The sequence below is a fragment of the Ovis canadensis genome, chromosome 3, assembly GCF_042477335.2.
Source record: "Ovis canadensis isolate MfBH-ARS-UI-01 breed Bighorn chromosome 3, ARS-UI_OviCan_v2, whole genome shotgun sequence".
Classification (NCBI taxonomy): domain Eukaryota; kingdom Metazoa; phylum Chordata; class Mammalia; order Artiodactyla; family Bovidae; genus Ovis; species Ovis canadensis.
Window position 1 is genome coordinate 80,516,424 of NC_091247.1, and position 25,939 is coordinate 80,542,362.

A 25,939-nucleotide genomic window follows, 5' to 3' on the forward strand; every position below is an offset into this window, starting at 1 on the left:
AGATGTGTCACATTGTTACAGCCAAGCTGTGTGTAGTACTTATCAATTAGGATTGAAATTCAAAAGTTGTATGAGTATACAACTGTTTTAGCAATGTCAGTTTTAGATACTTTCTCATATTTTTAATTTCCATAACCAGAATTTTCAGGCTTAAATAGGAAAGATTAATGATGACATCAAATTATATGAGGAATGGACATTTTTGTCTCTTTCTTAAAGTTACATGATCCAGCCAAATGCAAGTCAGAATGTAAATAGGAAATGAAAAGAAATGACTAGTCATTAGTTATTTCTATCTATGAAATGTTTCATTACAGATTTTTAATTCATTTTGTTGGCAACCTGGGATCAGTGACATTGTTATTTAAAATTACTAACAAATATATATGAATTATTTCCATTTTGCTATCCTTGTCTTTTCTGTTGTTGTTCTGAGCATGTGTAATCTTCAGAAGCATATATTTGGAGACCAAAGACTATTAGCGTTTCTGTTTGATTGACCGAACAGTTGTTCATTCATCTATTGAAAACTTTGACCTAATGTAGGGAAAATATAATTGAGATACAATACTATTCTAGTTTGGGAATTGACCTGAAAAACCAAATCATCCTGCCTTTAAAAAATCTGTTATGTGTAAGTTTTTCTTTTGAAAATATTTTGGTAGTTTTTCCCTTAAATGGAATTGTGGAAAGGTAATAACTGAACTTGTATCTGAAGCAAAGGAAAATACTGATTATATAAAGCTTTATATCATATGTGGTAGCTTCTGTAGCATTTCCCTTGTATGACAGTAATCTAGCCTGCAACATCTACTTGCAGTTTTGAAATTAACCTGTAATTTAGTCTTCACCCCAAATGACAAAAATTCAAATGACTCTGTGGGGTACCAGAAGATGCACTGTAAACAGGGCTCAGTAAGGGGATGAGGTGGAGTTCCATTCCGATCGGCTCATTTTCACTGTGTCAGTATTATTGCAGTAAAATTAACGCTTCTTCATGGTATTGTACTTTTTAGTACAGTTTAAAATCTTAATCTGGATAAAATAGTAATTCAATCTAGGGCAACGTAACATTTGTATAATGAACCAAAATGTTAGGGCTTCAGTGGAAAATTTTAAAAGGCTTTTCTTCCTTTCAAAAACTGTTGCACGTGTGAGAGAAATATGTTTTCTCCACAAAGATTATCACTAGCTGTACTTTTCAGTCCATACCTCTAACCATGTTTGTTTGTTTGTTTTCTAAGTACATCTCATACTTTCTTTAAAAAAATCTTATAAATTTATTATTCCAAATTATATCACCATATTAGGCTAAAGGAACAACATTGCTTTTTAATAGGGCATAATGTATAATTAGATGTACTCTGAAAGGGGGAGTCCAGTGACCTGGTGGCAGTGCTTTCCCAGTGGCCTTAGGCTAATCAGTCAGTCTCTAGAAGCCTTGATTTCCTCATCTATTTAAAAATAAAGGAAAGTGGCAGGTAGACGTGGATCACATTACCTAAACAGCTTTTCCAAGGCCTTAATAACTTCTTATACTGTTGTTTCCCAAAGGATAAAATAGGTTTTGAGGACCCACAGAATATATTTCCATACTCTTATTTAATAAATAACTTAATGAAAATATCTTTTTACTTTAATTAATTACACACCTACTGTGAGTCCTGAAGTTATTTCCTCCTTATCTGGAGAGGCAACAGTTTGAAAATTATGATGAGAAAGGTGAACGTGCTTGAAAAGTTCTTGATGACCATTGATGCACGTTTAGTAAAGTTTCCCAAATCTGAAATTATTGAGAACCATAAACTGAAGTGGTTGGAAAAAATATTTGACAGTAGCCCTTGTTTTTAGAAATAATGCATCCTTATAGCAACTTCTATATAATATGAGGAAATGCCTTCGTCTTTTGGACTCTTTAAAAAGTGCCGTTTAGCAAGTGAAATGATAAAAAGGTGCCGTTTAGCAGAGGAAGCAAGGAGCCGCTAATGATGTCTGTACTCTGAACATTGATTTCTGTATAAGGATTATTTCTTGTTTGTTTGTTTGTTTTTTCCATTTTGGCTTCGTGGTGGTCTACTTAAGTAAAAGCTGCCTGTGTACTTTTTGACTGGTCACTGTGTATCTCTCAGATTAATTAGATATATTTTTTCATTGTTAATATTTTGTTGTTTCCAAGGGATGACTTACCTGCTGCTCTTGAAAGCACCATTGACTGCTATGAAAAGTATAAAATCCTGCCAAGGATTCATGATGTCTTGTGTAAGCTGATAGAGAAAGGCGAGACTGAGCTAATTCAGAAAGGTTAGTCACCTTCTGATATCTTAGGGTTTTTAGTCTTTTTTTTCCTCCTCTTTCTTGCTTGTATAATCTTAATGCGTTGCTGTGAGGAGAAAATTGAACAGGAAGACAAGCACATCCAGAGAAACTTTTGTTGTGCTTCTGAGTTGAAGAGGAAAATATCAGGTAAATTTTTTTAATATTACAGATGTCCTTGTTTTTAGTAACTTCATTTTGAAAAGTTGCCCTTTGTTAACTTTTTTGCTCCACTTCTTGATGATCTGCCTTTGTGGGGATTTTTATCCTTAATGTCACCAGTTCTCTTTGAAACTAGTCATAAGTGCTTAATGTCATAAATATATGCTGTTAGGTAAAGAACGTGACGGAAAATTGTTTCATATAGCTATAAGCTCTAGGTTATTCTGAATATTTATTTTAAAGGTTTCTGATATTGAGAATTCCTCGAGTGATACTGTGTTACTCTCTGTTTTTTCTTCTAATATATTTTCTTCTTTCCTCTCTAGCAATGGACTTTGTGAGCCAAGAACAGGGTGAAATGACTATGCTCTATGATCTCTTCTTTGCGTTCCTACAAACAGGAAATTACAAAGAGGCCAAGAAGATCATTGAGGTATGATGTTAACTACAGTATTCTAATTGTACAGCTGTTTAGACTCTTAATTAGAATATGTTTTAAAATTTTAACCTTTAATTACACTTTTTTTGATTCATGTTAATATAATTCAGTCCCAATAATGTGGGTTGGGCGGGAGACTCGGCCAGCTTCTTTATTGTATGTAATTACAGTTCAGAAAAGGCAGCCTAGTTGTATATTGAATTTGTTTCTTCACTTTGTTAAATTCACTGTTATATATCAAAATGACATTTGCATATTAAATCTTGGATTGTGGAACAATTAAATTAAACTGGCATTCCTGGGTGTAAAGTTGCTAATCCTCTTTGCCAAGGAATTCTTTGTTCTTAAAAGCAGTGGAATTTAATTTGCTGCAGACTATGCTCAGATTTATTTGTAAAGCTTGTCTACAAGTTAATCAGCCAAACAAGTGCTGTCTGCAACTGTTTGGCATTTAATTTAAAATTTTTTCTTTTTTTTTTTTTCCACTATGGTAAGCAGCTTATGGGAAATGGTAGGTGACAAACCTGGGCTATTTAGGATTAGTATGTTTTATCTAGGCTTGATTGAAATTTTGCTTACTGAAATTGATAAGTCAAAGGGCAACTATGAAGTCTGTCCAAATTGTGATTAATTTCACTATTAAAACAGTCCTATGTCCCCTAAAAAATCATTTCATAGAAGATGGACACATCATCTTAGGTATTGCTAAATGTGTGTAAAATAAACTTGTAAATATATCAGTCATCATGTTTCTCTCAGATAGACCTTACTGCTTGCTACCCATGTCTTTTCCCAAAAGTGCCCATGATGGATGGCCCATGATAGATGCGACATAGAGGTAGTATTTGGCCTCCTTGCTTTTATGTTGATGACTACGTATAATGGATTTGAAAATACAGGTGCACAACCCAGAAAATTATTAGTTTCTCTTGACATTTTTCAAAGAGGAGAAACATCTAGCATGAAAAAGGACTGTGAAATTAATTCAGAACTTTTCTTCTTTTTTCCTCTTCAATCCAGTCTGTCCTTCTAGCAGAGGGAAGTAGGGTGTACTGTCTCAGACAGGTGCCTTTGTAGCTCAAGTAGTTCATTTGTATTTTCTGGGAAATGGTATAAATTCTCTCACTTGAAAGCGCACAGCATAGGTATCTGAAAATGAGGGGAGCTGTCTGCCTGTTGAGTTCTGCTACTCTGTATGCATGTTATCAATATAGTAAGGCACCAATCAGAGCAGAAATAAAACTCAGGTATTCAGACAATAGCGATTAGAGGTTCTACAGCAGGAAAGCAGGTGCCTCTCTTTGTGTAATAAGCAAGACATAATAGCAAGAGCAAAGGCTTAAGAGAGGGTTCTCCTTTTTCATCTACTTCCTGTTGTGATAAAGAATAAGTTACTAAACCTTGTTAAGCTTCCTCATCTATACAATGGAATGTAGCATCTTTCTTTAAGATTCAGTCACATAATTTAGTATGTAAAGCAGCTTGCATGTTTCTTGGATTATGGTAGTAATCAATAATATTAATTCTCTTTGCCCCTAAAAGGTAGAGACTCTGTTTTCTTCACCTCACGTAATTCACAAAATTATGCTTAGCATAAGGTACATTCTTGTCACGTGAATAGGCAAGAGAAGGAGGCTGCCTCTTAATTGCTTAAGGTTTTGCCAGTGTACAACAGTTAATTGAGTGTAATCATTTAGGAATGGCTGTATACTGATGGCAGAATTTTTATAGTGGAAGTGTATAGAACTGCTTAAAGGATAAAGAATAGCTTTACAGAATCCTTCTGCAGTACCCTAGGGTAGGACGGCAAGGTGTGCAATATATGGAAATATTTGAGGCACATTTTTAGGGGTTTTTTTTTTGTTAATGGTTAGTTGGAGTTGAATTAAAGTAGGAACTTGAATTTTTTTTTAAACTTCTTATTTTGTATTAGAGTATAGCCAGTTAACAAACAGTGTTATCAGAGTTTCAGATGAACAGCAAAGGGACCCAGCCATATATATATACACATACATATATCCATTCTCCCTCAAATTCCCCCTCCCATCCAGGCTGCCACTTAACAGTGGCAGAGTTCCATGTGGTATTCAGTAAGTCCTTGCTGGTTATCCGTTTTAAGTTTGGTTGTGTGTACATGTCCATCCCAAATTCCCTAACTGTCCCTTTTCCCCATCCTTCCCCCCCCCCCCCCTTCAGCAACCATAAGCTTGTTCTTGAAGTCTGTTTTGTGAGTTCATTTATATCATTTCTTTGTAGATTCCACATATAAGGGATGTCGTACGATGTTCCTCCTTCTCTGTCTGGCTGACTTCACTCAGTATGGCACTGTCTAGATCCGTCCATGTTGCTGCAAATGGCATTTTCCATTCTCTTTAATCACTGAGTAATACTCTGTGTATATACGTTCCACGTCTCCTCTGTCCGTTCCTCTGCCGATGGCCGTTTAGCTTGCTTCCATGTCTTAGCTATTGTAAGCAGTGCTGCAGTGAGCACCGGGTGCATGTGTCCTTTCGTGTTTTTCTTCAGATACATACCCAGGAGTGGGATTGCAGGGTTATTTGGTAACTCGGTTTTGATCTTTCTAAGGAGCCTCCATACTGTTCTTCATAGTTAGTGTACCAATTTATATTCTCATCAGCAGTGTAGGAGGGGGAACTGTATATTTTGATTGTTAAAATTCAAGGCCTGGAGTTCTCCTTTGTGATTTTTCTAAGGATTATTGAAAATCTTAAAAGTAATGAATATTAATAAACGAGGATATTACCAGCATATGAAAGAACATAAAAAATACTGAACAACATTTTTATCATTCCCCAGAATGCAACAGTGTGTTATCCAAGGGTAGATTCACTAGGGTTGAATTTCCAAAGTGAAATATGCAATAAAGCTTCTTTGTATCCTAAGCACTGTGGGAGATAAGATAAGCCAGTCAACCAGTCATAAAAATGCTCTCATTAAATGAAGACCAAGACAAGATTTGGTGTGTTATATGACCTGTGTTTTTAAAATGAGTTGGTTTGCATATATCATAAATGTATCATGTTTTACCATAGTTTTATATTTCTAACCATCATTTATTGCAGGAGAGTGGAATTATAGCTGGCATTTTGCTATATACTTTTCTGTATTTTCTTGAGTTTTCAGTAATGAAGGTATATATATATTCTTATTCTATATATATTCAGAAAGAGTGTTGTTTTCCTCTATAAGAAAGGCTAAGGGAGAGAAAATAAATCAGACCTAGATTGATTCTCAAGGAATTAATGTGAAGCTTCTTGAACACAAGATTAATACATGAAGATAACATCTGTATTAGACTGACAATTGTTAACTGCTATAAGAAAAATATAAATGGTTTTGAGAGTTCAAGAGAAAAACTTATTTTTAATGTAGGAAATTAGGTGACTTTACTGATAATGGGGTTTAGGGTGTGGATTGATGGTTGTGGTAGTACTCTTCACATTGGTGAGTCTGATGGGGTTGGAAGTGTGTTAAAGATATTAGAGGTAGAGCAAAGAAGTAGAAAAGGGAAATCTCTAAATAGTTCCTTTTCTCCTCCAACTTCATTGAGATATTAGTAACACTTAACATTGTATAACTTCAAGGTGTACACCCTGTTGATTTTGATATGCTTATATATTACAGAATGATTATCATAGTAGTGTTATTTAACAGCTCCGTTACCTCATGTAATAATTACCCTTTCTGTGGTGAGAACATTTAAGATCTGTTCTTAGCAACATTCAAATATATGAGAGAGTGTGTGTACATAAGCTGTATTATTAGGTTTAATTGCAATGTTGTGCATTAGATCCGCAGAACCTATTCATTTTAGAACTGGGAGTTTGTACTGTTTGACCAGCATTTCCCTGTTCCCCCCACCCCCAAGACCCTGGCAACCACCATTTTATGCCCTGGTTTTAGGAGTTTGGGTTTTTAGATTTCACATATAAGTGATAATCATAAAGACCTCCCCCTTTTCTGACTTACTTTCCTCCGCATGATGCCTTCATGGTCCGTCTGTGTTGTCGCAAGTGGCAGGACTTCTATGTGTGTGAGTGTATGTGTGTTGTGTGTCTGACTTAAGTCTTATAATTTTCAGTGTACAGATCTTTCATAGCCTTGGTTAAATTTATTCCTAGGGTTGGTTGGTTGGTTTTTTTTTTTTCAATCATTTTGATAATCTTATGAATTAGGATTGTTTCAATTTTTTTTTTCAGATATTTTGTTCCTAGTGGATAGCAGTCAAACTGACTTCTTTGTGTTGATTTTGGATCCTGCAACTTTATTGAATCCATTGATCAGTTCTAACAGTTTTTTTTGGTGGAATCTTTAGTATTTTCTACATATAAGATCTTGTCATCTGCAAACAAAGCCAGTTTTTTTTTTTTCCTGATTTCCTAAATAAATCTTTCATCCTTGTAAGGGTAGGTTGTTCCCAGAGACCCTTCAGTATCTGAATAAGCAGGCTGGAGTTCATTCAGAAGACAGTCAACTCTCAGCAGTGTTAGAAAGAAGTTTATACTAGCAGAAGAATGTGTGATAGATGAAAGGAGATTTGGGACAGTAAGATTAATAGGATCTGAATTAGGATATTGGTTGTGGGGATTTTCAGGACACTTTACTCAGTCATTTTAAATGATATGTAATAGTAGATATCTCAATGCTAGTGCCCTTAATTAGCAGAAAGTATGGTGGAGACTGGGAAAGCCTGAAGGCAGGAGGAGAAGGGGACAACAGAGGATGAGATGGTTGGATGGCATCACTGACTTGATAGACATGAGTTTGAGCAAGCTCTGGGAGTTGGTGATGGACAGGGAAGCCCAGCGTGCTGCAGTCCATGGGGTTGCAAATAGTTGGACACATGTGAGCTACTGAACTGACTTATGGTGAATTAAGGGCTTCTCAGGTGGCTCAGTGGTAAAGAATCTGTCTGCCAAGCAGGAAGATCCACTGGAGAATGAAATGACAGTCCACTCCTGTATTCTTGCCTGGGAAATCCCGTGGACAGAGGAGCCTGGCGGGCTATGGTCCATAGGATCGCAAAGAGTTGGACATGACTGAGCAACCAAACAACAGTGATGAATTAACAGAGGCATAAGATCATCTAAGCTCTGACTTGAGATACTTTGAGCTCTAACTTAGATCTGACAACAGCACCTCCCATTATGAACCCTTATAAAGTTGGCATTGGCAGATTTCATAACTTAAAAACTGGGTCAAGTCCTTTAACTAAGGTGGTTGATAAAATTTGCGTGGCTTCTCAGTGTGATCAATTTCCCCTCCATTTCTCTCTTCCCTTCCTTCAGTAAACAGTTATGGACCACATCTTACAGTCTGTCCTAAAGATAGACTTTAGAAGATGAAAGTGCAGTAATTGTTTTATTGTAACAACGTGCTATAAAAGTATCTATTTCAAGACTAGATAGATCTTTTTGAGGAAGTTATGTTTGGGCTGAGAACTAAAGGGTGAACTAGTACTCTGGCCTGGAAAATCCCATGGATGAAGGAGCCTGGTAGGCTGCAGTCCATGGGGTCGCTAGGAGTCAGACATGACTGAGTGACTTCACTTTCACTTTTCCTGTCATGCATTGGAGAAGGAAATGGCAACCCACTCCAGTGTTCTTGCCTGGAGAATCCCAGGGACGGGGGAGCCTGGTGGGCTGCCGTCTATGGGGTCGCAGAGAGTCGGACACGACTGAGGCGACTTAGCAGCAGCAGCAGCAGGAGCAAGGCACGTAATGAGTGGAAGCAAAAACATCTCACTCAGAGGACACTCCCTGTGCAAAGGCCCCAGAGCAGGACAGGACTTCTTTTCTTTATCCTTGTTCTTTCTCTTAAGGCTCTATCAGACGACACTGCTAAGACCACATCTAGAGTGTCTGGGACAGTGTTAAACACTGCATGTTAGCTTTATGCTCTGCTTTCTCTGTGATGTTCTTTCTTGTGTTGAAGTCAAACCCTTTTCTCTCGTCTTCAGTCTCATCCTCTGTAGGCTAACTGTCCCTTGTTTCTTCCAGTATTCTTCTGGCACATTCTGGAATGAAATGTGCAGCTGGGGAAGTGTTCACAAATTATTTTTGTAATGTATATAATAATATCAGATAAATACACTGTGTGTTGTATTTTGTCTTCCCAGTGATGATGGTCAACCTGATTGTTCCCCCTGTGTATGCTGTGTTGTGCTTAGTCATTTCAGTTGTGTCCAGTTCTCTGCCGCCTCCATGGACTGTAGCCCATGAGGTTCCTCTGTCTGGGGGGATTCTCCAAGCAAGAATACTGGAGTGGTTTGCCATTGCCTTCTCCAGGGGATCCTCTCGACCCAGGGATCGCGGGTCTCCCACATTGCAGGTGGATTCTTTACCGTCTTAAACCACCAGGGAAGCCCATGAATACTGGAGTGGGTAGCCTATCCCTTCTCTAGGGGATCTTCCTAACCCAGGAATCAAACTGGGGTCTCCTGCATTGCAGGCGGATTCTTTACCAGCTGAGCTACCAGGGAAACCCTCCACCTGTGTATAGATTCAATTAAAGCTTAACATGTGTTACTGTTTAAAATACACCAAGTTTATTAAGACTCACTATCAGTGCCACGACTCATCTAGTCATCTTTATAGGTTTTCTGTCCTTTATTCAATGCATACTTCTTTTGTATATACGTGAAATTGAATCATATAGCTTACATAATACTTTCTTCACCCTACATCACTGTCTCTGCATTCTCTGAACTGTTCTAAAGCATTAATGACTACATCGTTCTTTTGTATAAGATTATTTGCCCATTCCTCTTTTGAGAACATTTTCCACTATTGTAAGTAGTCATCATAATTCACATCTTTACCTCCTAGCATATTTGTTTTTCAGATTATTTATTTAGGATCATTTCTCAGAAGTGGATCATATGTTATTATTACCATTTTTAAGGCCCCTGATGCATAAAGACAAAAATTTTGTGTGTTTATAGATGATACCTCTTTCATGGCTCATAGTAGCAAAGATTGGACTAAAACCCAGGCCTCCTGAGTTCTAGTATTTTAGTCCCATACTTCTTTTGCTACATATTATGATAAAAAGGGTGATATTTCTTTGTTCAGAGAAAATGACTTCATTTTAGTCAAGTTCATTCACCTCCCAGGAAAGAAGTGTTGTGGGTCATTTAAATGAATTAACACTGTTTAGATAATTCATTTTATGTTTTTAAGATTGCAGCTTAAGTCCAGGGAGAGATGGTACAAACAAGTACAGAAAGTTAAATAATGACATGAAATGTTAAATAACTATATTCAAAGTTTCTGTAGAGACTTACATCAGTTTTATTCTTAACCCTTTGAGCAGCTCAGTAATTACAAACACAAAGATGAGTAAGAGTCTACTTTAAACTTACTTAGCATTTATTTCTCTAACCTCGTCTCTTGCGGTTCAAACCTAGATTACAAGCTAAGCAGTATAACCAATATTAGTAACATTTTAATACTTCTGAAATGATTTTCATGCACATCTTTGTGTGAGCCTCACAGAACAACTCTGAGGAGTAATTAGGGTGGTGAAACTTTAGTTCAGGGTGTGAGTGTGGTTGTCATGGACTTGGAAATTACATCCTGATTTCAGATTTTCTGTTGGTTCCCTTACATCATTTCTGCCTCTGCTTCCATGATCACTCTTTTTTAAAAATTGAGATAAGATATAGTGTTTCATTAAGTTTAAGGTGTTGGAACTATTGATTTGATATATTTATATATTCAGTATGGGGCTTTCCTGATGGCTCAGATGGTACAGAATCTGCCTTCTATGCAGGAGACTTGGGTACGATCCCTGGGTCAGGAAAATCCCTTGGACTAGGGAATGACAACCCACTCCAGTATTCTTTCCTGGGGAATTCTGTAGACAGAGAAGCCTAGTGGCCTACAGTCCATGGAATCTCAAAGAATCAGACACGAGTGAGCAACTGACACTTCCTTTCACTTTCTTTTTCGTGTATTCAATTCAGCCTCCATGATCTCTCAACCTTTAATATCTGAGCCACCAAAACAACTTAAAATTTCTCCAGAATTTCTCTTTCTTGAATTTCCCCTCTGTCTTTCTCTGCTATTACTCTTGCATAACATTTCAGCCAGAGTAAATTTGCTATCTTCTCAGGGGGCATATCGCTTCTTTTTATGACTTTGCCTTTAGGACTAAAATTTTGGATTATAGCAGTCTCCCAACCTTTGTTCCTCCTCTTTGTTCTTTAACAGATCAGATTCAGGGCTTTATTCTAATTTGCCTTCCTTAATAAGCCAAAATGGATCTCATGTATAAAGAAGGGATTTTAGAGCTAGCTCCCCCACTGTGTGCGTGTGTGTGCTCAGTCGTGTTCGACTTTTGCAGCCGCATGGATTGCAGCCCTCCAGGCTCCTCTGTCCATGGGATTTCCCAGGCAGGAATACTGGAGTGGGGTGCCATTTCCTTCTCCAGATCCCCCGCTTCTGTCCCCCAGATTTCAGGAGATGTCAGTTCTCGTGCAGGTTCATACTCCCTCTCTCCCACGAGTTACTTAGTATCTTCTGTAACAGCGGGATCATATTTAGTTAATGATACTTAGACTGCTAGTTTGACTTGCTCAGCCATATTTTCCTCCTTACTAGACATGGTCTTTGAGTCTGTCTCTGGAGAGTATAGAGAAAGGACAGTTGTTGGAAGGTTCTATAATTACCGTGATGCCCTTTTACTCCTTGCTGTTTTGGCTCTGGGGATAGATAGTTGGGTTCTTACTGTCCTTGTTTGTCCCATCCTCCTTGTGCATTTGATTTTCCTCCTCCTACTTCAGCTAGAGGACGTGAAGCCAGAGTGGTGGTTTCCCATTTTCCATTTCTAGCAGTAATGGTAACAAAACTCAGAACAGGTAAATATCACTATTTTAGTTAAATTTAAAATGATTTCCTTTGAGGTGCAGTTTGAAGTAGAAGAATCTTCATCTGTTTTCACTTCAAAATGATAATTATCAGTATTATACTTGATATCTGTTTCTACTAATATACATCGAAGCCTGTTATGATAACAGCAAATTTATATCAGTGATGTAACGAAATTAATGAAAATTATTTTTTAAATTGAGATTACTTTTTTCTAATACAAGTGAATCTAGTTCTGAATTGCAGCTGTGCAAAGTGTGTTTTGAAGCACAGTAACCCAGGTGGAAACAAACATGCTGTTTGTTTGTTTGTTTTAATTATAATAATTACTTTATCCTGCCTATTAAATAGATTGTACATAGGAAAAACAGGAAAAATTAAAGATGAGTTTATTGTTTTAATTAAGCATTAACTGGTTTTGGATAAGTTATATTTAGCATCCCAATTAGAATTCTTTTCTCCATGTTTTTGTTATATTTTCTTTTCTTTTTTTTTTTTGTTTTTTACTTTCAACTTACAGTGTTTAAAATTCAATAAGATGTTAAGAGATAAGCCAGAAATGTAGACTGTTACAGAAGCCTAGGAGATTTAGTTAATCTGACCTAGATGTTCTTTTGATTCATTTGGGAAAACAATCCTTAATTTCATAATGAAGCATAGGAATATCTGCCATATAAGTCAGTTGTCCTGCCAGTGACAGGCAGATTAATCGGCCACAAAAAGGATGAGTTTGCCTTGAAAGTTGTGCTATTTAAAAAAAAAAAAAGAAAGTTGTGCTATTTAGATCATTGCCATTTGGATGAGCAGTAATATTGAAAGTTGTAAGTGAATGTAGCCCTTACATTTTGCCATGTTCTAAAGAGGATTATCTAGTGTTTTTTTCAAGGGCTTTCTATGTACATTTGATGTTGGCTTCATTTTCATTGTAATGCACGTGAAACAGAACAGATAATGTGAGAACATCCTTGAGTAGAAATTGGATGCGAAAGTAAATATTAGTGCTGTTTGAGAATATATATATATCTCAGCAGTTAATTTATTCCACATTTATTTCTTGTAACCCAAAATCTGGGTACTTGCACGGTTAGAATGAGAACACTTAATTTACAAACTTCTATACCAATTTTTTTTTTTTGTTCTACCAAAGCCCTGAGATGTTGGTTCTTGCATCAGCTTTTAATTTAACATTGTACGATATTATTTTAAGAAATAAAACATAATGAGGACTTAGAAATAAGAGATCAGATTTGAGGGTTACTTGGTGTAGTCCACAAAACTGAGTGAAGAAAGCAGTAAAGGTATGTCCTCTGGACTGGAGCTGCCAGGGTATGTTGTTTTCTTGTCATAATGCTGTGATCATGTATTAAATAATGTAGTGTTTTCATAGGGAAGCCCTCGTAGATGATGAAGATGCTGTAGGTAGAGTGACAGATCCTTGAGATTAAATATGAAGCAGTTTGTCTTTTATTCAGTATCCAAAGTTGTAAAGTAATTGTTTTGAAACCAGAATTATTGACTAATTATTAGTTATTCCTAATTTGAGGCTATAACATACATCTCAATTATTGAAATAAGCTAAGACTATGAACTAACTGAGTACTTGGATTGTTTTTAGTACCTAGCTCTTGAAACATTTAGTTTTCGATGCTAGGCAAGCATGTGTAGTAATCAGAATACTTTCATCACTAAGTTTTACAAGGCATGTCTCTTTAAAAGCCATTGGTTTATCATTGTGATAATTATTAAGTCTATGTAATGTATTAATAATTTTTGCTTTCTGAGTCTATTGGGATCTCTATAAAGAGTGTGTGTGTGTGTGTGTGTCTAATTTGATATATTTTGGAGTTGATTTAGTCCATCATTTCAAGGTTTCTTTCTCTTTCAGCTACAGAACGCTTAGCTGTTTCTAATAATTTTAGATTTATGGAATTCAAATTGACCTACAGAGTAGCATTTTGAAATAACCCAAATCTTCTAGACATTGGTTAAGTATAGGTTGTTTTAATCCTAAAGGTCCTTGATAACTGTCGGATTAAGTTATAGACTTCTTTTAGTATATACATTGGGGAGGGAGGCAGCCAGGGTCATTAGAAGGAAAACTGTCATTGAGGGGAAATTAACATTTGGCTAAAGCCTTACCTTGTGTGCTGTATGATTATTTTATTTTACAGACTCCAGGCATTAGAGCTCGGCCTACAAGACTTCAGTGGTTTTGTGATAGATGTATTGCAAATAATCAGGTTTGTGTTTAATTTCTGTTCTCCCTCACCCAAAACTGTGAGTAGAAAGCAAGTGTCTTCCATATCCTGTGAGCATTTGGGGATTTCATGAGATGCAGCTTTGGTTACCTCGGTTGTTTTCCAAATAAGCAATCACTTAACTCTGGTTCCTGAGGTCTACAGAATCCCTAAAAATAATAACATGGGCTCTGAAAATTTTAGCTGGCTTCATTCTACTTGTTGGTTTGAGCAGGGCTGATGTTTCCTTGGCAGCTAAAACCTGCTTCAGTCGTTAGTGGCCAGAAGAGATGCTTGAGGGGAGCCCAGTGGAGTTTCTACTTTACTCCAGCCCAGATGCCTCTCACATCATGCCGAGAAAAAGCCACAGGGAAAGAGGAGTGTGAAGTTGGGGTGGAAGAATATTCCTGTTAACAGATACAGATGTACTCACTGAGTCCTCCACCCTCAGTATCTTTGAATTTTCCAAAATGCTCCTCCGTGGAGGTTTTCTCAACTAGAGAATCATTCATATGTATTCTTGTCTCCAAAGAATCCTTTAGCTCTTTAGTTTAAAATTGTTTTTAATTGTGATAAAATACGTACAGCATCACATTTATTGTTTTAATCATTCTTAGCATATACAGTTGGTGGCATTAAGTACAGTTGCATTCTTGTGTTCAGTCCTTTAACCTTTAAAGTAAAGTTAGCCTGCCCTTTGGGTAAAGCTGATTTGAAGGATTATTCAACTGTGACTTGTCAACTATAAAAATATATCCTTTATACAATCTAGATCCCTCTGTTAATCTTATTTTTAAGGTTGAAACTCTAGAAAAATTAGTGGAGCTGACACAGAAGCTATTTGAATGTGATAGAGACCAGCTATACTACAGTCTGCTAAAACTATATAGTAAGTAATATGACTCTTCCTCATGTGTTTATTTTGAGACGTTTATTCTGTGGAAGGCAGTGCCTGGAAAGGAATAGGCCCTGAGGAAGCTCCTGGGGGTTGTCACTTGTGGAGTCTTCCACAGAGGCTCAAGGAGAGGCCAAATTGAATTTATATCACGAAATGGTGTGTTGTTTCACTAGACTTCCTGCAGTCTTCCCTGACATTCTTACTGCAATAATAAGTGAGAAAACTCTTCATCAGAGCCACAGAATTTAATGGGAGTTTTTGAGGAGAAACTATTCTTTTTTTCTTTTAATTTAAATTCTTTAGTAAATTAATCAGTCACTTCTATTAAGTAATCAATGACATATTCATGTGCCTAGATATTTTTCCAGAAAAATGCATATTTATACACAGACTCATTGTAAACAATTACTTTTCAGAATGTGATTGTATTGTAAGATAGTTTTGGCTCGGTTCTGTATTATCAACCTTTTTTTGCACTTTATCACCCACCAATGACTATATTGAACAGATATGTTAAGAGTTTACTCAACTAGTCTCCTACTGCTAAACGTGTGAATAAGTTTTAGTTTTCCACCCTATAAAACACTACATTAGTCATCTTTATACCTTAATCTTTGTTCACAACCTTAATTGTTTCCCTAAGCTGAATTTGTATTTGCACTAAGGGTTAAAAGTGGTTTCTGAAACTTGTGGTCTCTGTTGTTAAACAGTTCTCTAGTATGTTTATGCAAGTTTACACATCTGGAACTGTGCAGTCTCTTAAGGTATTTTGTAGAGAGGAGCGATGGAACAGTCGGTGACCTTTCTTCCTTCCTTTCCTACATAAGATATTTGATCTTGATCTATTCTTCTTTTTCCTTTACCAAACATAGACAGCAGTGAATAAGGTGATTCATTTGTCATTTTGAACTTGCATTTATTATCACTGGAGGCTTTGTCTTACATCTTGATGGTGTATATTAAATATGCTGTAAATTTTACATTTCATTCGTTGGTTACATTGACACATGGTTCACATGTAATTCTTAAAACTTTTCACTTGCGTGATGATCAAATTCTGGCACCCAATGCTGAGGTTGTTGTTGAATGTATAGAATTTTAAAACTTGGGTTTTCGGCATTTAATCCTTAATTAGTGGATTATAACCTGTGCTAAAGTGCTAATTCTCCCCACTCCCCCTGCTTTTTCTTACTTTGAGAGAATTCTTTCTTTCTTAAGTTCTAATTTTTTGCAAACTAAAAATACTGAAGTGATACATCTAAATGGGTTTACAACCTTAAAGTCATCCCGTAGAAGACTTTCATTCAGAAATATCTCTGAAGTCGACAGTGCTAGCGTTGAGGTCGGCACTGCAGATAGAAAATGGTGTTCTTCAGAAGAGTTAGACCTGAACCAGGACTGACAATACCTTGGGGTGAAAGAACAGCGGCAAGGATACATGCGGTACATCCAGGGAAGGATGAGAGGCAGCCAGCTTTACAGACTTTTTCCCTCTGGAGCTGACCTTTTGCTATTGTTTTCTAAAAAGGAAGGAAAGGAAAAACAAGTTTTAAGTTCATCTTAAAATTTCCTTTAGGCATAAGCAGGAACTCCTACAAATAAACTGAGGTTTATTACCGTTTTCTTTAATCTCCTCTATCTGTTCTGATGGACACCCCCTCCCAGCTCTGTATTTGAGCCCATAATCTGAGAAACTCTCCTCTGCTCAGCTGAGGAGCCTCTGAGGGTGAGATAGCATGACAGCAGCCTCTCATGGGACTGGAAGCCAGAGGAATCATCATAGGGAAGTATATACTTTTTAACCCAGCTTCTGTCATGTTATGAATCAATAATGTGGTTGTGGTAACCCTAAACCACTTTCTGAAGAAAAAGCAAGCTGTCTCCTCCTGCGTGTACCCCCCCCCCTTTTTGCCCTCTAACTTGGACCACTACTTAAATACGTTGAATAATTTATAAAGCACAATTTATTTGAAAAGGAACATGTAGTATGGAATGATATACGGAATGTGGCCCTGTAACACATGAAAAATCCAGACTGGATTTCTGAGAAAACAATTTGTTCAGTGTATTGGAATTTTTTATGAACTCATTCTTTTTCATAATATAATTTTATCCCTTGAAGGGAGTTCATTTAATTATTTCGGGGTATTTGTTAAAGGGCAGTTTTGCATGTTTATTTTAAAACAGTGCCTTTCACACACACACACACACACACACACACACACACTTTATTGTGAATTACAGCATACTGCAGAAGCATGCACAAGGCAGAGATACACTGCTCCATGGTTTTGTGACACCAGCCTCCATATAGCTATAATGGAGATTAAGGAATAAAAAACGTAACTCTCTTCATTCCTTTAAATACTAGCTCTACTAAACCAGCTTTCCTTTTCTACTTAATAATATGATGTTCATAGGTGATCTGTTATAGGAATCTGCCATAATTCAAACTTTAGTTCTCTCCTTTCTAATATATTTTGACTTTCCACTGTGATAGTCTTATGAAATTAGCTCCTAAGCCCTGCAACAAACATTACATGAATGAAACAACTCCCTCACCAGCATATATATTATTATTTTAACAGTACTAATAAGGAATATTCTGTTATTTCTAAAGGACAGTTTTTTCTCCTTCTTACAGTTTTATTATATTCAAAACACTTAGTTTCTTTACATGTACAAAGAAGAGAATTTAGTCTTTGTATATGTAAAGTACTCTTGCCAAAACTTGAGCTGCCTTACATTCATAATTTTGCAATAAAAGTTCTTTGAATCTATTCTTAAAACCCCGACATTTAAAACATGAACATTTATGGGACTTCCTAGTGGTCCACTGGCTGTGACTCCATGCTTCCACTGCAGGGGACCTGGGTTCGATCCCTGTTCAGGGAACTAAGAGCCCATGTGCTGCATGGCACCACTGGGGGGAGAAAGAAGACAGGACAACCACCCTGAGTATTTATCCTAAGGTGTTATTTACGTGCTATTTTCTTTACTTACGTCCACTGACATTTCTTTTTCATGCTGTATGGCCTTCCCTCCTCCATTATTACACACACACACGACATGAATGTATTCTAAATTACTGAAGGGTCGAGCCAGTATAGTAGTATACAAAGCAAAACGTCAAATGTTGTTGTGTCCACACAATACCTGAGTTAACGTGTCTGTGGCCATCCTTCCAAATCACTCTCTCTACATTTGTATCCGTGTATTTTTTGCATATACACCTATTATTATTTTGATTGTTTAATGCTCTACATGCTTTGTGTGCTGTGTTCTGTGCCTTATTTTATTAATATGAAATAAATTCGTAGGAAAAGATACATGCTTGCTTTTTCTCCCTTTAGTTAACCAGTTTTAAATGCTGGTATCCCTGGAACCTCCTAAGTTGATCATTAAACATGTTTTTAATGAGTTTATGAACTTTTTGGTATATTTGTGTTTCATTTCCTTGTAGTCATTATTCTTTTTGGTGCCCAAATTGTCCCGTCTTTGGCCACTGGGAACCTCTTTACATCAGCTCCCTGTGTCATTTGACATACTGCGTTAGTCTTTGTTGTTTTATATATATAACAACATGCATTAGGTTGTTATATTTAGGCCAAACAAGACCATCCCGGCTTATGTGGCGTAATTCCTGTCCAAACCTTACTTTAGAGAGGAATGATATTTAGAGACCGTAATCAGGTGATCGACACATGGGAAATGTAGAAATTACCCCATCCTGTCAGTAATACATAAAAACTTGACAACTTTATAATTAAAACTCTGAACCCTAGAAATCTTTGTCTCCTAGTTTAACACTATAGGAGCCATGTGCCAGCTCTTGTTACATGCTGGTCAGATGGCCCCACAGTGAAGTCCCATAGCTGTGTTCCTGTAAAATTCACTGACAGTGTCAAAAATTCCTTGGTTTTTATAGTTTAAGAGTTCTCAGATCATTTAGTACATCAGGGCTCTTGTTCTTTAAAGAACGAACCATGAGTTCCAGGAAAGTAAAGGAATTACTGAGGCAGTGTCCATTCCCTGGTTACAGCCAAGTCTGTGGGCTGTTTGATTTTTCGGATAACAAGTATGATTGTTGTTGTTTTGGTTAAAGGAATTTAAAGCCCCCAGGGTATATTATGAAAGGCTTAGCCTTTCTGTGTCTTGGTGAGAGCATGGCTACAGATTTTGGCACCAGTTTGATTGCCTCAAATTTCTGTTCTGTATTCTGTGATCCAGGTACATTTCCAAGATAGAAAGTGCGTATATCTGAGTTTCATGCTGGATAGTTCTCACCTGTATTTTGAAATATTTTCTTGTTGTAAGCTGTTAGTCCATTTGAATAGGAGCCTCTCTGTTGTATCCTGTTCTACTGAAGTGAATTATCTTCCTATACTCCTTCCAGTCTGAAAGCATGGTACCTCATCCATCTCTTCACTATCTGAAATAACAATTACTAGCTTAAAAAAAGTGCCTTAGCGGTTCTGTTCCCAATGTGTGGAAGCTTTGCCTGTGTCCTCCACAGTCCATAGTGCCCTTTGGCATGAAACAGAAGTGCTCCATTTTTCCCTTTCTACAGAATTAAAGATTTGGGGGCTTGGGTTTTTGTTTTTATTTAATTAAATAAAGTATATTTGATAACCTTTATGTATATAAAGTTTTATATAAACATACTTGAAAAATTACTGTTGAATTTTACATTACATGAAAACATTTTAATGAAGGAAAAGTATAATTAGCTTATGAGAATCTTGCTTTGAAAATTGATTGTTAGGCTGATTTTATTATCAAAGTATATATAAAATCACTCTGAACTTTAGGTTAATTTCTACTGTTTGGTTCACCTGTTAGTATATTCTGTATGAAAACTTGGGCTGCCATCTATGTATGACTCCTAGGAAATTTTCTGCTTGTTTTCTTTTTCTTTATTGCACGTTTCTAATGGAGCGTGAATGGGTTTTGTTTTTGTTCTTTGAGTTTTTTTACTTTGAAGAGTCCGTTATCAAAACGCATACTAGCTTTTCAATTTTAGGGTGGGAGGAAATCTAGGAAAATTTCATGTGTTTTGGTATTTTGATATTTTTGAGAAACAAACATTCTTATGTTTTCTGGAACATTCGTGTCCTGAAACAAACCCTCTTCCTGGAGCTGGCCGTACACCACTGAGATATTTCTGATTCATGTTTTCAAAAGGCCACTTTTAAAACAATATTCCTTTGTGTGTAACAGGTGTATTGAACTTAGTGCCATAAGTTTTTCATATTTTGCTCTAACTTTTCACAGGCAGAAACTTAAATGACTTGCTCTTTTTTCAAAATTCATAGAATGTTTAAAAATGAAGTTTTGATTCTTAAGTTTTTGCTATTTGTGAAGACCAGGTTATCACACAGAAGAAACTAGATACTTTGTTATGAAGGAAATCTGCTGGTTTCTTTCCAATAACCTTCCTCTCCCCCTGTAATCTTACTTAAATCTGTTGACATTATGAGAAACATATTACACACTGACATAGAAGTTCTTAAGGTCGACAGAAGAGACAGAATTCTCCCTATCTAAGCAGAAAAATTTGTCGATTTGTCACTTTTGACAAAGATCATACATTTGTACATTTTCAATCATTGTAGCTGTGTACTGGACTGTATATGTGCATCCTGTCATCTTTCCAGAGTCTGTTGCTCATAGTTGAGAAGTTTTTAATGAAGTGTGGTTTTTCTTTTCTTATGTTTTAATAGGTAAGGACTTTCTATGGTTTAAACTTCAAATGGTACAAAAAGGTATACAGAAAGAAGTCTTCTCACTTTTGGTCCACAATTACCCTGGTCCTTTCCCTGGAGGCAGTGTTTTGGATACTTGCTTTAGCAGCAAATAAAAAGTTTTAAATATTTTCATGGATTCTGTTTAGTATGTTCATTAGTTTCTATTTATTTTTACAGAAGTAAATGATGACTGGCAAAAAGCTGATGCTGTCTGGAATAAAATGCAAGAAGAAAATATTATTCCTCGTGAGAAGACATTAAGGTTATTAGCAGAAATCCTTAGGAACAATAATCAAGAGGTTCCATTTGATGTACCCGAGGTAATTTGTTTTTAACTATAACAGATTTCTGTTGTCATTATAAATTTAGGTTATAGATTAACCCAGCTTTACGTTGAAAAGGTTGCTGTATTTACCACTTTTTCTTTAACTGAATAATTTTATTTTTAAGTTGTGGTATGAGGAAGAAAAGGATTGCCCGACTTCATTACCCTCACCTGTAGAAGTTAATCTTCAGCAAGGGCTATTGAACGCCTGCCACAGGAGGAGAAACAAAGGTAAACGTGTACACTGGGGTCTCCTTTTTGACAACGTGGGATCTGAGCCCAGCAAATTAGTAGTGACTTAGGAAGAGATGGAACTTAAATTGTATATATTCATTATTTTCTTTCATTTAAGTTAACAAAGACATTTTGGTACAATTGGGAAAATTTAAATATCGACTCAGTAGTAGGTAGTTAAGGAATCACTCTCATGTTTATATTAGATAGAATAACAGCTTATGATTTATAGATGTCCTTGAATTTTGAGATCAGTAATGAAGTATTGAGAAATGAAAAAAACTGAAGATTTCTGTAATTCATTTTAAAATACTTAAGCCTTAAGCCATAAAATATTTAAGTCAGGAGCCATGTGTTTAAAGGTTAAACAGATCAGGAAACATGTTGCTTATTAGATGTAGGCAGTGGGTATATGGTGGGGGTCATTATACTATTCCTTATATTTTTCTGTACACTTGAAATTTTTCATAATGAAAACTAAAGTAGATGTCATTTTATCAAAAATTGCACTTTGAATATAACATGATCATGAATTTTTTGACAAATGTATTTGTTACATGTTTTAATTTTATGTGAAAGCAAAAAACGATTAGGACTTTAAGCTAACATCTCAAGGTTGTCGGCTGGATATGAGACCCGTTTCTTGCTCTTCTTCCGTTTTTTCAGTGGTAATATTTCCAGAAGGTGTGCCTAGCTCTGTTAAGACCACTTTAAAATTTCTGTGACGGTCTTGAACCCTTTGATACAAGCTTGCCTTTCACATTCTAGATGTTTGCATTTAGACCTCACTGTACTCTTCCCAGATCATACACTGCTTCCGTTTTCTTCACTTAAGTTTTCTCTGTGGGATGCTTCTGTTATCTCTAATTTCTCCAGTTTTTATGTAGATTTCCAAGTATGCTTTATGATAATTTAACCATTATGCAGCAGATTTGTTTTCATTCTAGTATTGATAGTTTTGAGTTCTCTTCCATAGGAAGCCATCAGTTTAGAAATTTATAGAACCTCTTAACTTTTTTTTTCCAAGAGGGTATTAAACTTTTTATTGATTACACGTGATAATAGATGATACACAAGCTTCATTCCCATCTATAACTTCATCAGTACCATAATTCAATTTAAATATATTGCATAGGATATGCCAACAATCGTTAATAACCAAAAAAACTCCATGACTTTGCATGGGTGACCCTTTTAACAGTGAACTCCAGGTTACAACAAAGTAACTGTCAGTTCAACTACACCAAGGTTCTGAAGACAGTAGCTTTTCCACCAAAGCAGGTTGTAAATAAATTTCAAATGGAACCTGACATCGCCTTGAAGGAACTCTAACTTCACACTGGAGTTAGAAGTAGTTTGGAGTAGTTGGAGTAGTTTACCAAAATGGCTTCAGAGTAGACTAACTTTACACAGCACCTTTGGAAAAAAAAAAAAAAAAGACATTTATTCAGCAGCATGAGCAGACTATTGCATTTAGCAATCAACAGCATGGGTGCAAAAAAAAAAATCTACATGAAAAACACTTTGTTGGGGGAAAAAAAAAAAACCCGTTGTTGGAATGCTTTACACTTTCCACAGAACAGAAACTAAAATAACCTGTTATATAATTAGTCACAAATATAGTCCTCAAGTTTTTTGCCCATACACGTGAGTGTTGTCTAAAACATGCCTTCTTTGTAGCAGCTAGGCCCTGCCACCACTGTGCTTGGCTGAGCTCACAAATCTGTTGTAACCTATAGCTTCCCTGTCACTTCTCTGGCTCTCCTCTCCTGCTAAGCTTTGTTTCCTGGCAGTAATTAGAACCTTCTGCCACTGCCATAGTTAACTGCTACTGCTAGAACCACCATAGCCACCTCGATTTTGTGGTTTGGCAAAGTATTGGCCTCCACCACCATATGGGCCAGAAGTTTTGCCTCCAAAGTTTCCTCCTTTGATGGGTCCAAAATTTTAAGATTGATTGTTGTAATTGCCAAAATCACTGTAGCTTCCGCCACCTCCAAAAGTGCTTCCATCGTTACCAAATCCCTCGTAACCACCCGCACTGCCACCATATCCGCCACCACGATTGGCTGCACCAAAGCCACCTTGGCCACTGAAGTTTCCTCCATGACTGCCACCAAAGTTTCCAGGACCACTTTGACCTCTCAGGCTGGATGAAGCATTAGCCATCTCTTGGTTAGAGAGGGCTTTTCTCACTTCACAGTAGCGGCCATTCACAGTGTGGTATTTCTAAATGACCAGTCTTATCTACGGGGTCATGGTCATCAAAGGTTACAAAAGCAAAGCCTCTCTTTTTGCCACTGCTTCGGTCAGTCATGATTTCAGTCATTTCAGTTTTCCCATACCGTTCAAAATAACCCCTCAGGTGATGTTCTTCAGTGTCCTCTTTAATGCCGCCAACAAAAGTCTTTTTCACAGTTTAGTGGGCACCAGGTCTTTGAGAATCTTCTCTTGAGACGGCCCTCTGGTTCCACAGCTCTTCGTCCACCTTGTGTGGCCTTGCACTCAGGGCCACATCCACCTCCTCCACCGTGCTGTCTGTGACAAACCCGAAGCCTCTGGAGCACTTGGTGTTTGGATCCCTCATTACCACAATCTGTGAGCGTTCCCCATTGCTCAGAATGCCTCAAAGCTCAGTCCTCCGATGAAGAGCTTCCGCAGCTGTTCAGGCTCTTTGGGAGACTCTGACTTAGACATGACGGCAGTGGAGACGGGGAGACTTCAACGATGCTTTCTGGGTGGCGTCCACGGGCAGAAAGGAGTAACCTAACGAACATATCTCCCTCTTGATTTCTTTTTTTTTTTTTTTTAATATTTGCTTGCAGTTTATTTTGGTTTTTCTAAATAGACATTCACATCTGTAAACACTAGGATTTTGGTTTCAGCCCCAATCCCCAATTCCTTACAAGTTTTTGCTCTCATACATTGGCTAGAACTGCCATTTGTTGTTTAGCCGCTAAGCTGTGTCCAGCCCTGTTGTACTTCATGGACTGTTGCACACTAGACTCCCTATGGGATTTCCCACGCAAGGATATGGGAGTGGGTTGCCGTTTCCTTCTTGATTTCTTAACTAGAAATTTCGTGACAGATTTTGTGTCTGAAGTAGGAATTAAGCTAAACTTCTAAGCTTTCTCAATCCTGCAGAATAACTTTATTCTTTCTGAGTTACTTTCTTTTGCTGCGTATTCAGTCTAATACATCCTTGAGTCTTTCGCCATGTATCTCTTAAACCTAAAGTTCATTATTATCGATTCTGTTTAAATATTCTAATAAAATTTTGGTTTAACTGAAATGAATATACAGTTAGTGTATACTTCCTATTTTAAGATTCCAGAACTCCATATATTCCCTTTTTTTAGTTGTTGTTTTTATTTAAGTAAAAACATCTAACCAGTTAACTAAATATAATGCATTATAAATATAAAGATACACCCCTGCTGTAGTTTTAATATACCATATGCATTTATCTAGTTGGTTTCATTCTGTTAATTCAAGAGGTTTTAGTTATTTCTGTGTAGAAATGCTTGGCAAAATGTGAGTACTTTGAAAACTGAATTCAAGACTACAATTTTAGAAAACAACTAGTAAGCTTTTCTATATTACGTTGTTGATCTTAAATACTCAGACTGTACTTACTGTAAATATTCACTTAGCAAAGTAGTGACCCTATTGTATATGTTTGTTGGGATGTAGCCAGTAATTACAATACATCATAATTTCTAAGCTTCCTTTAAAGAAAAATATATTCATTGTATACTGAATGATAGAGTCTGTCTTTTAGTTAAGATGCAAATATTAGTGTCATATCTTTTTTCTTGTTTTCTCAGAATTTAACTTGAAAGGTTAAGTTTTTGATATTGTCTCTTCAGTTTAATTGAAGGGCTAGTTCACGCTCCCATAACTTGTAAACACAGGCATAATTTCTGCTTGGGTTTTCTTTTTTTTTTCCTGCTTGTTTAGAAACGTCTAGAGTAGCGCAGAATATTCTTCTGAGCTTTAATATCATGTTCATTCCTAGTTATGTGTTCTGTATCTCTTTACACGGAGCTTTATATCCATAAAAGGTCTCGAGTGATAGTTCAGTTATGCCCCACCTTTTTTGTGGCTTGTTTATACACAGCAGAGTGTGGATCACAGTTTCAGTTGGATGTTTATAGCCAGGCAATTCTGTTTCAGAAAAGCAAATGACTGAAAAGTGCAGCTACTCCTCTTTGGTGACGTCTTTTCACTCACTGTCAGTTATTGTGAGCAAGTGGAATAAACCTGTTAATCAGCCAGACAAGTGTTGCTTAGTTTACTTGTTAGATAGCTGTATGTTGGAGAATTGTATGGTTTTGTATAAGTCCTGTCGTAGCCAAATAATTTGATCTCCTAATTTTAGAATTATAGGCTATATTCACTTTAATGCTATTGTGTTGAAATGTTAACCATAGTAACCACCCACTTATAGATTGAAGATTGCTTTAAAATGAATCTTTTGCTCCCCTCAATCTAAATTATACCCCTGGTTTCTTTGGACTTTAACACACATTTTACAGTTTATTTTGAAACTGGGATCTTTTGACAAACAAATTCAGAAGAGCTGTGTTCTGCTTTTATTGGCATGAAAATAATTTATTGACTTTAGAGAGCTAGTATGAAAACATCATTGTAAAAGGAAGCCCTTTCTATTACCATCCGCTGGAATTAAGTA

General features: G+C 36.6%; 1 protein-coding gene and 1 pseudogene across 1 annotated transcript in view; one reads left to right on the forward strand and one right to left on the reverse strand.

The window, feature by feature from the left end:
• Window positions 1-25,939, forward strand: part of LRPPRC (leucine rich pentatricopeptide repeat containing) — a 99,959-nt gene that overhangs the window by 53,659 nt on the left and 20,361 nt on the right. The window contains exons 24-29 of the mRNA XM_069583442.1: window positions 2,177-2,301; window positions 2,802-2,908; window positions 13,977-14,045; window positions 14,841-14,931; window positions 20,865-21,007; window positions 21,138-21,243. Coding sequence (XP_069439543.1) covers window positions 2,177-2,301; window positions 2,802-2,908; window positions 13,977-14,045; window positions 14,841-14,931; window positions 20,865-21,007; window positions 21,138-21,243 — 641 coding nt within the window. The remainder of the gene's footprint in view (window positions 1-2,176; window positions 2,302-2,801; window positions 2,909-13,976; window positions 14,046-14,840; window positions 14,932-20,864; window positions 21,008-21,137; window positions 21,244-25,939) is intronic.
• Window positions 22,971-23,943, reverse strand: LOC138436992 (heterogeneous nuclear ribonucleoprotein A1-like; annotated as a pseudogene).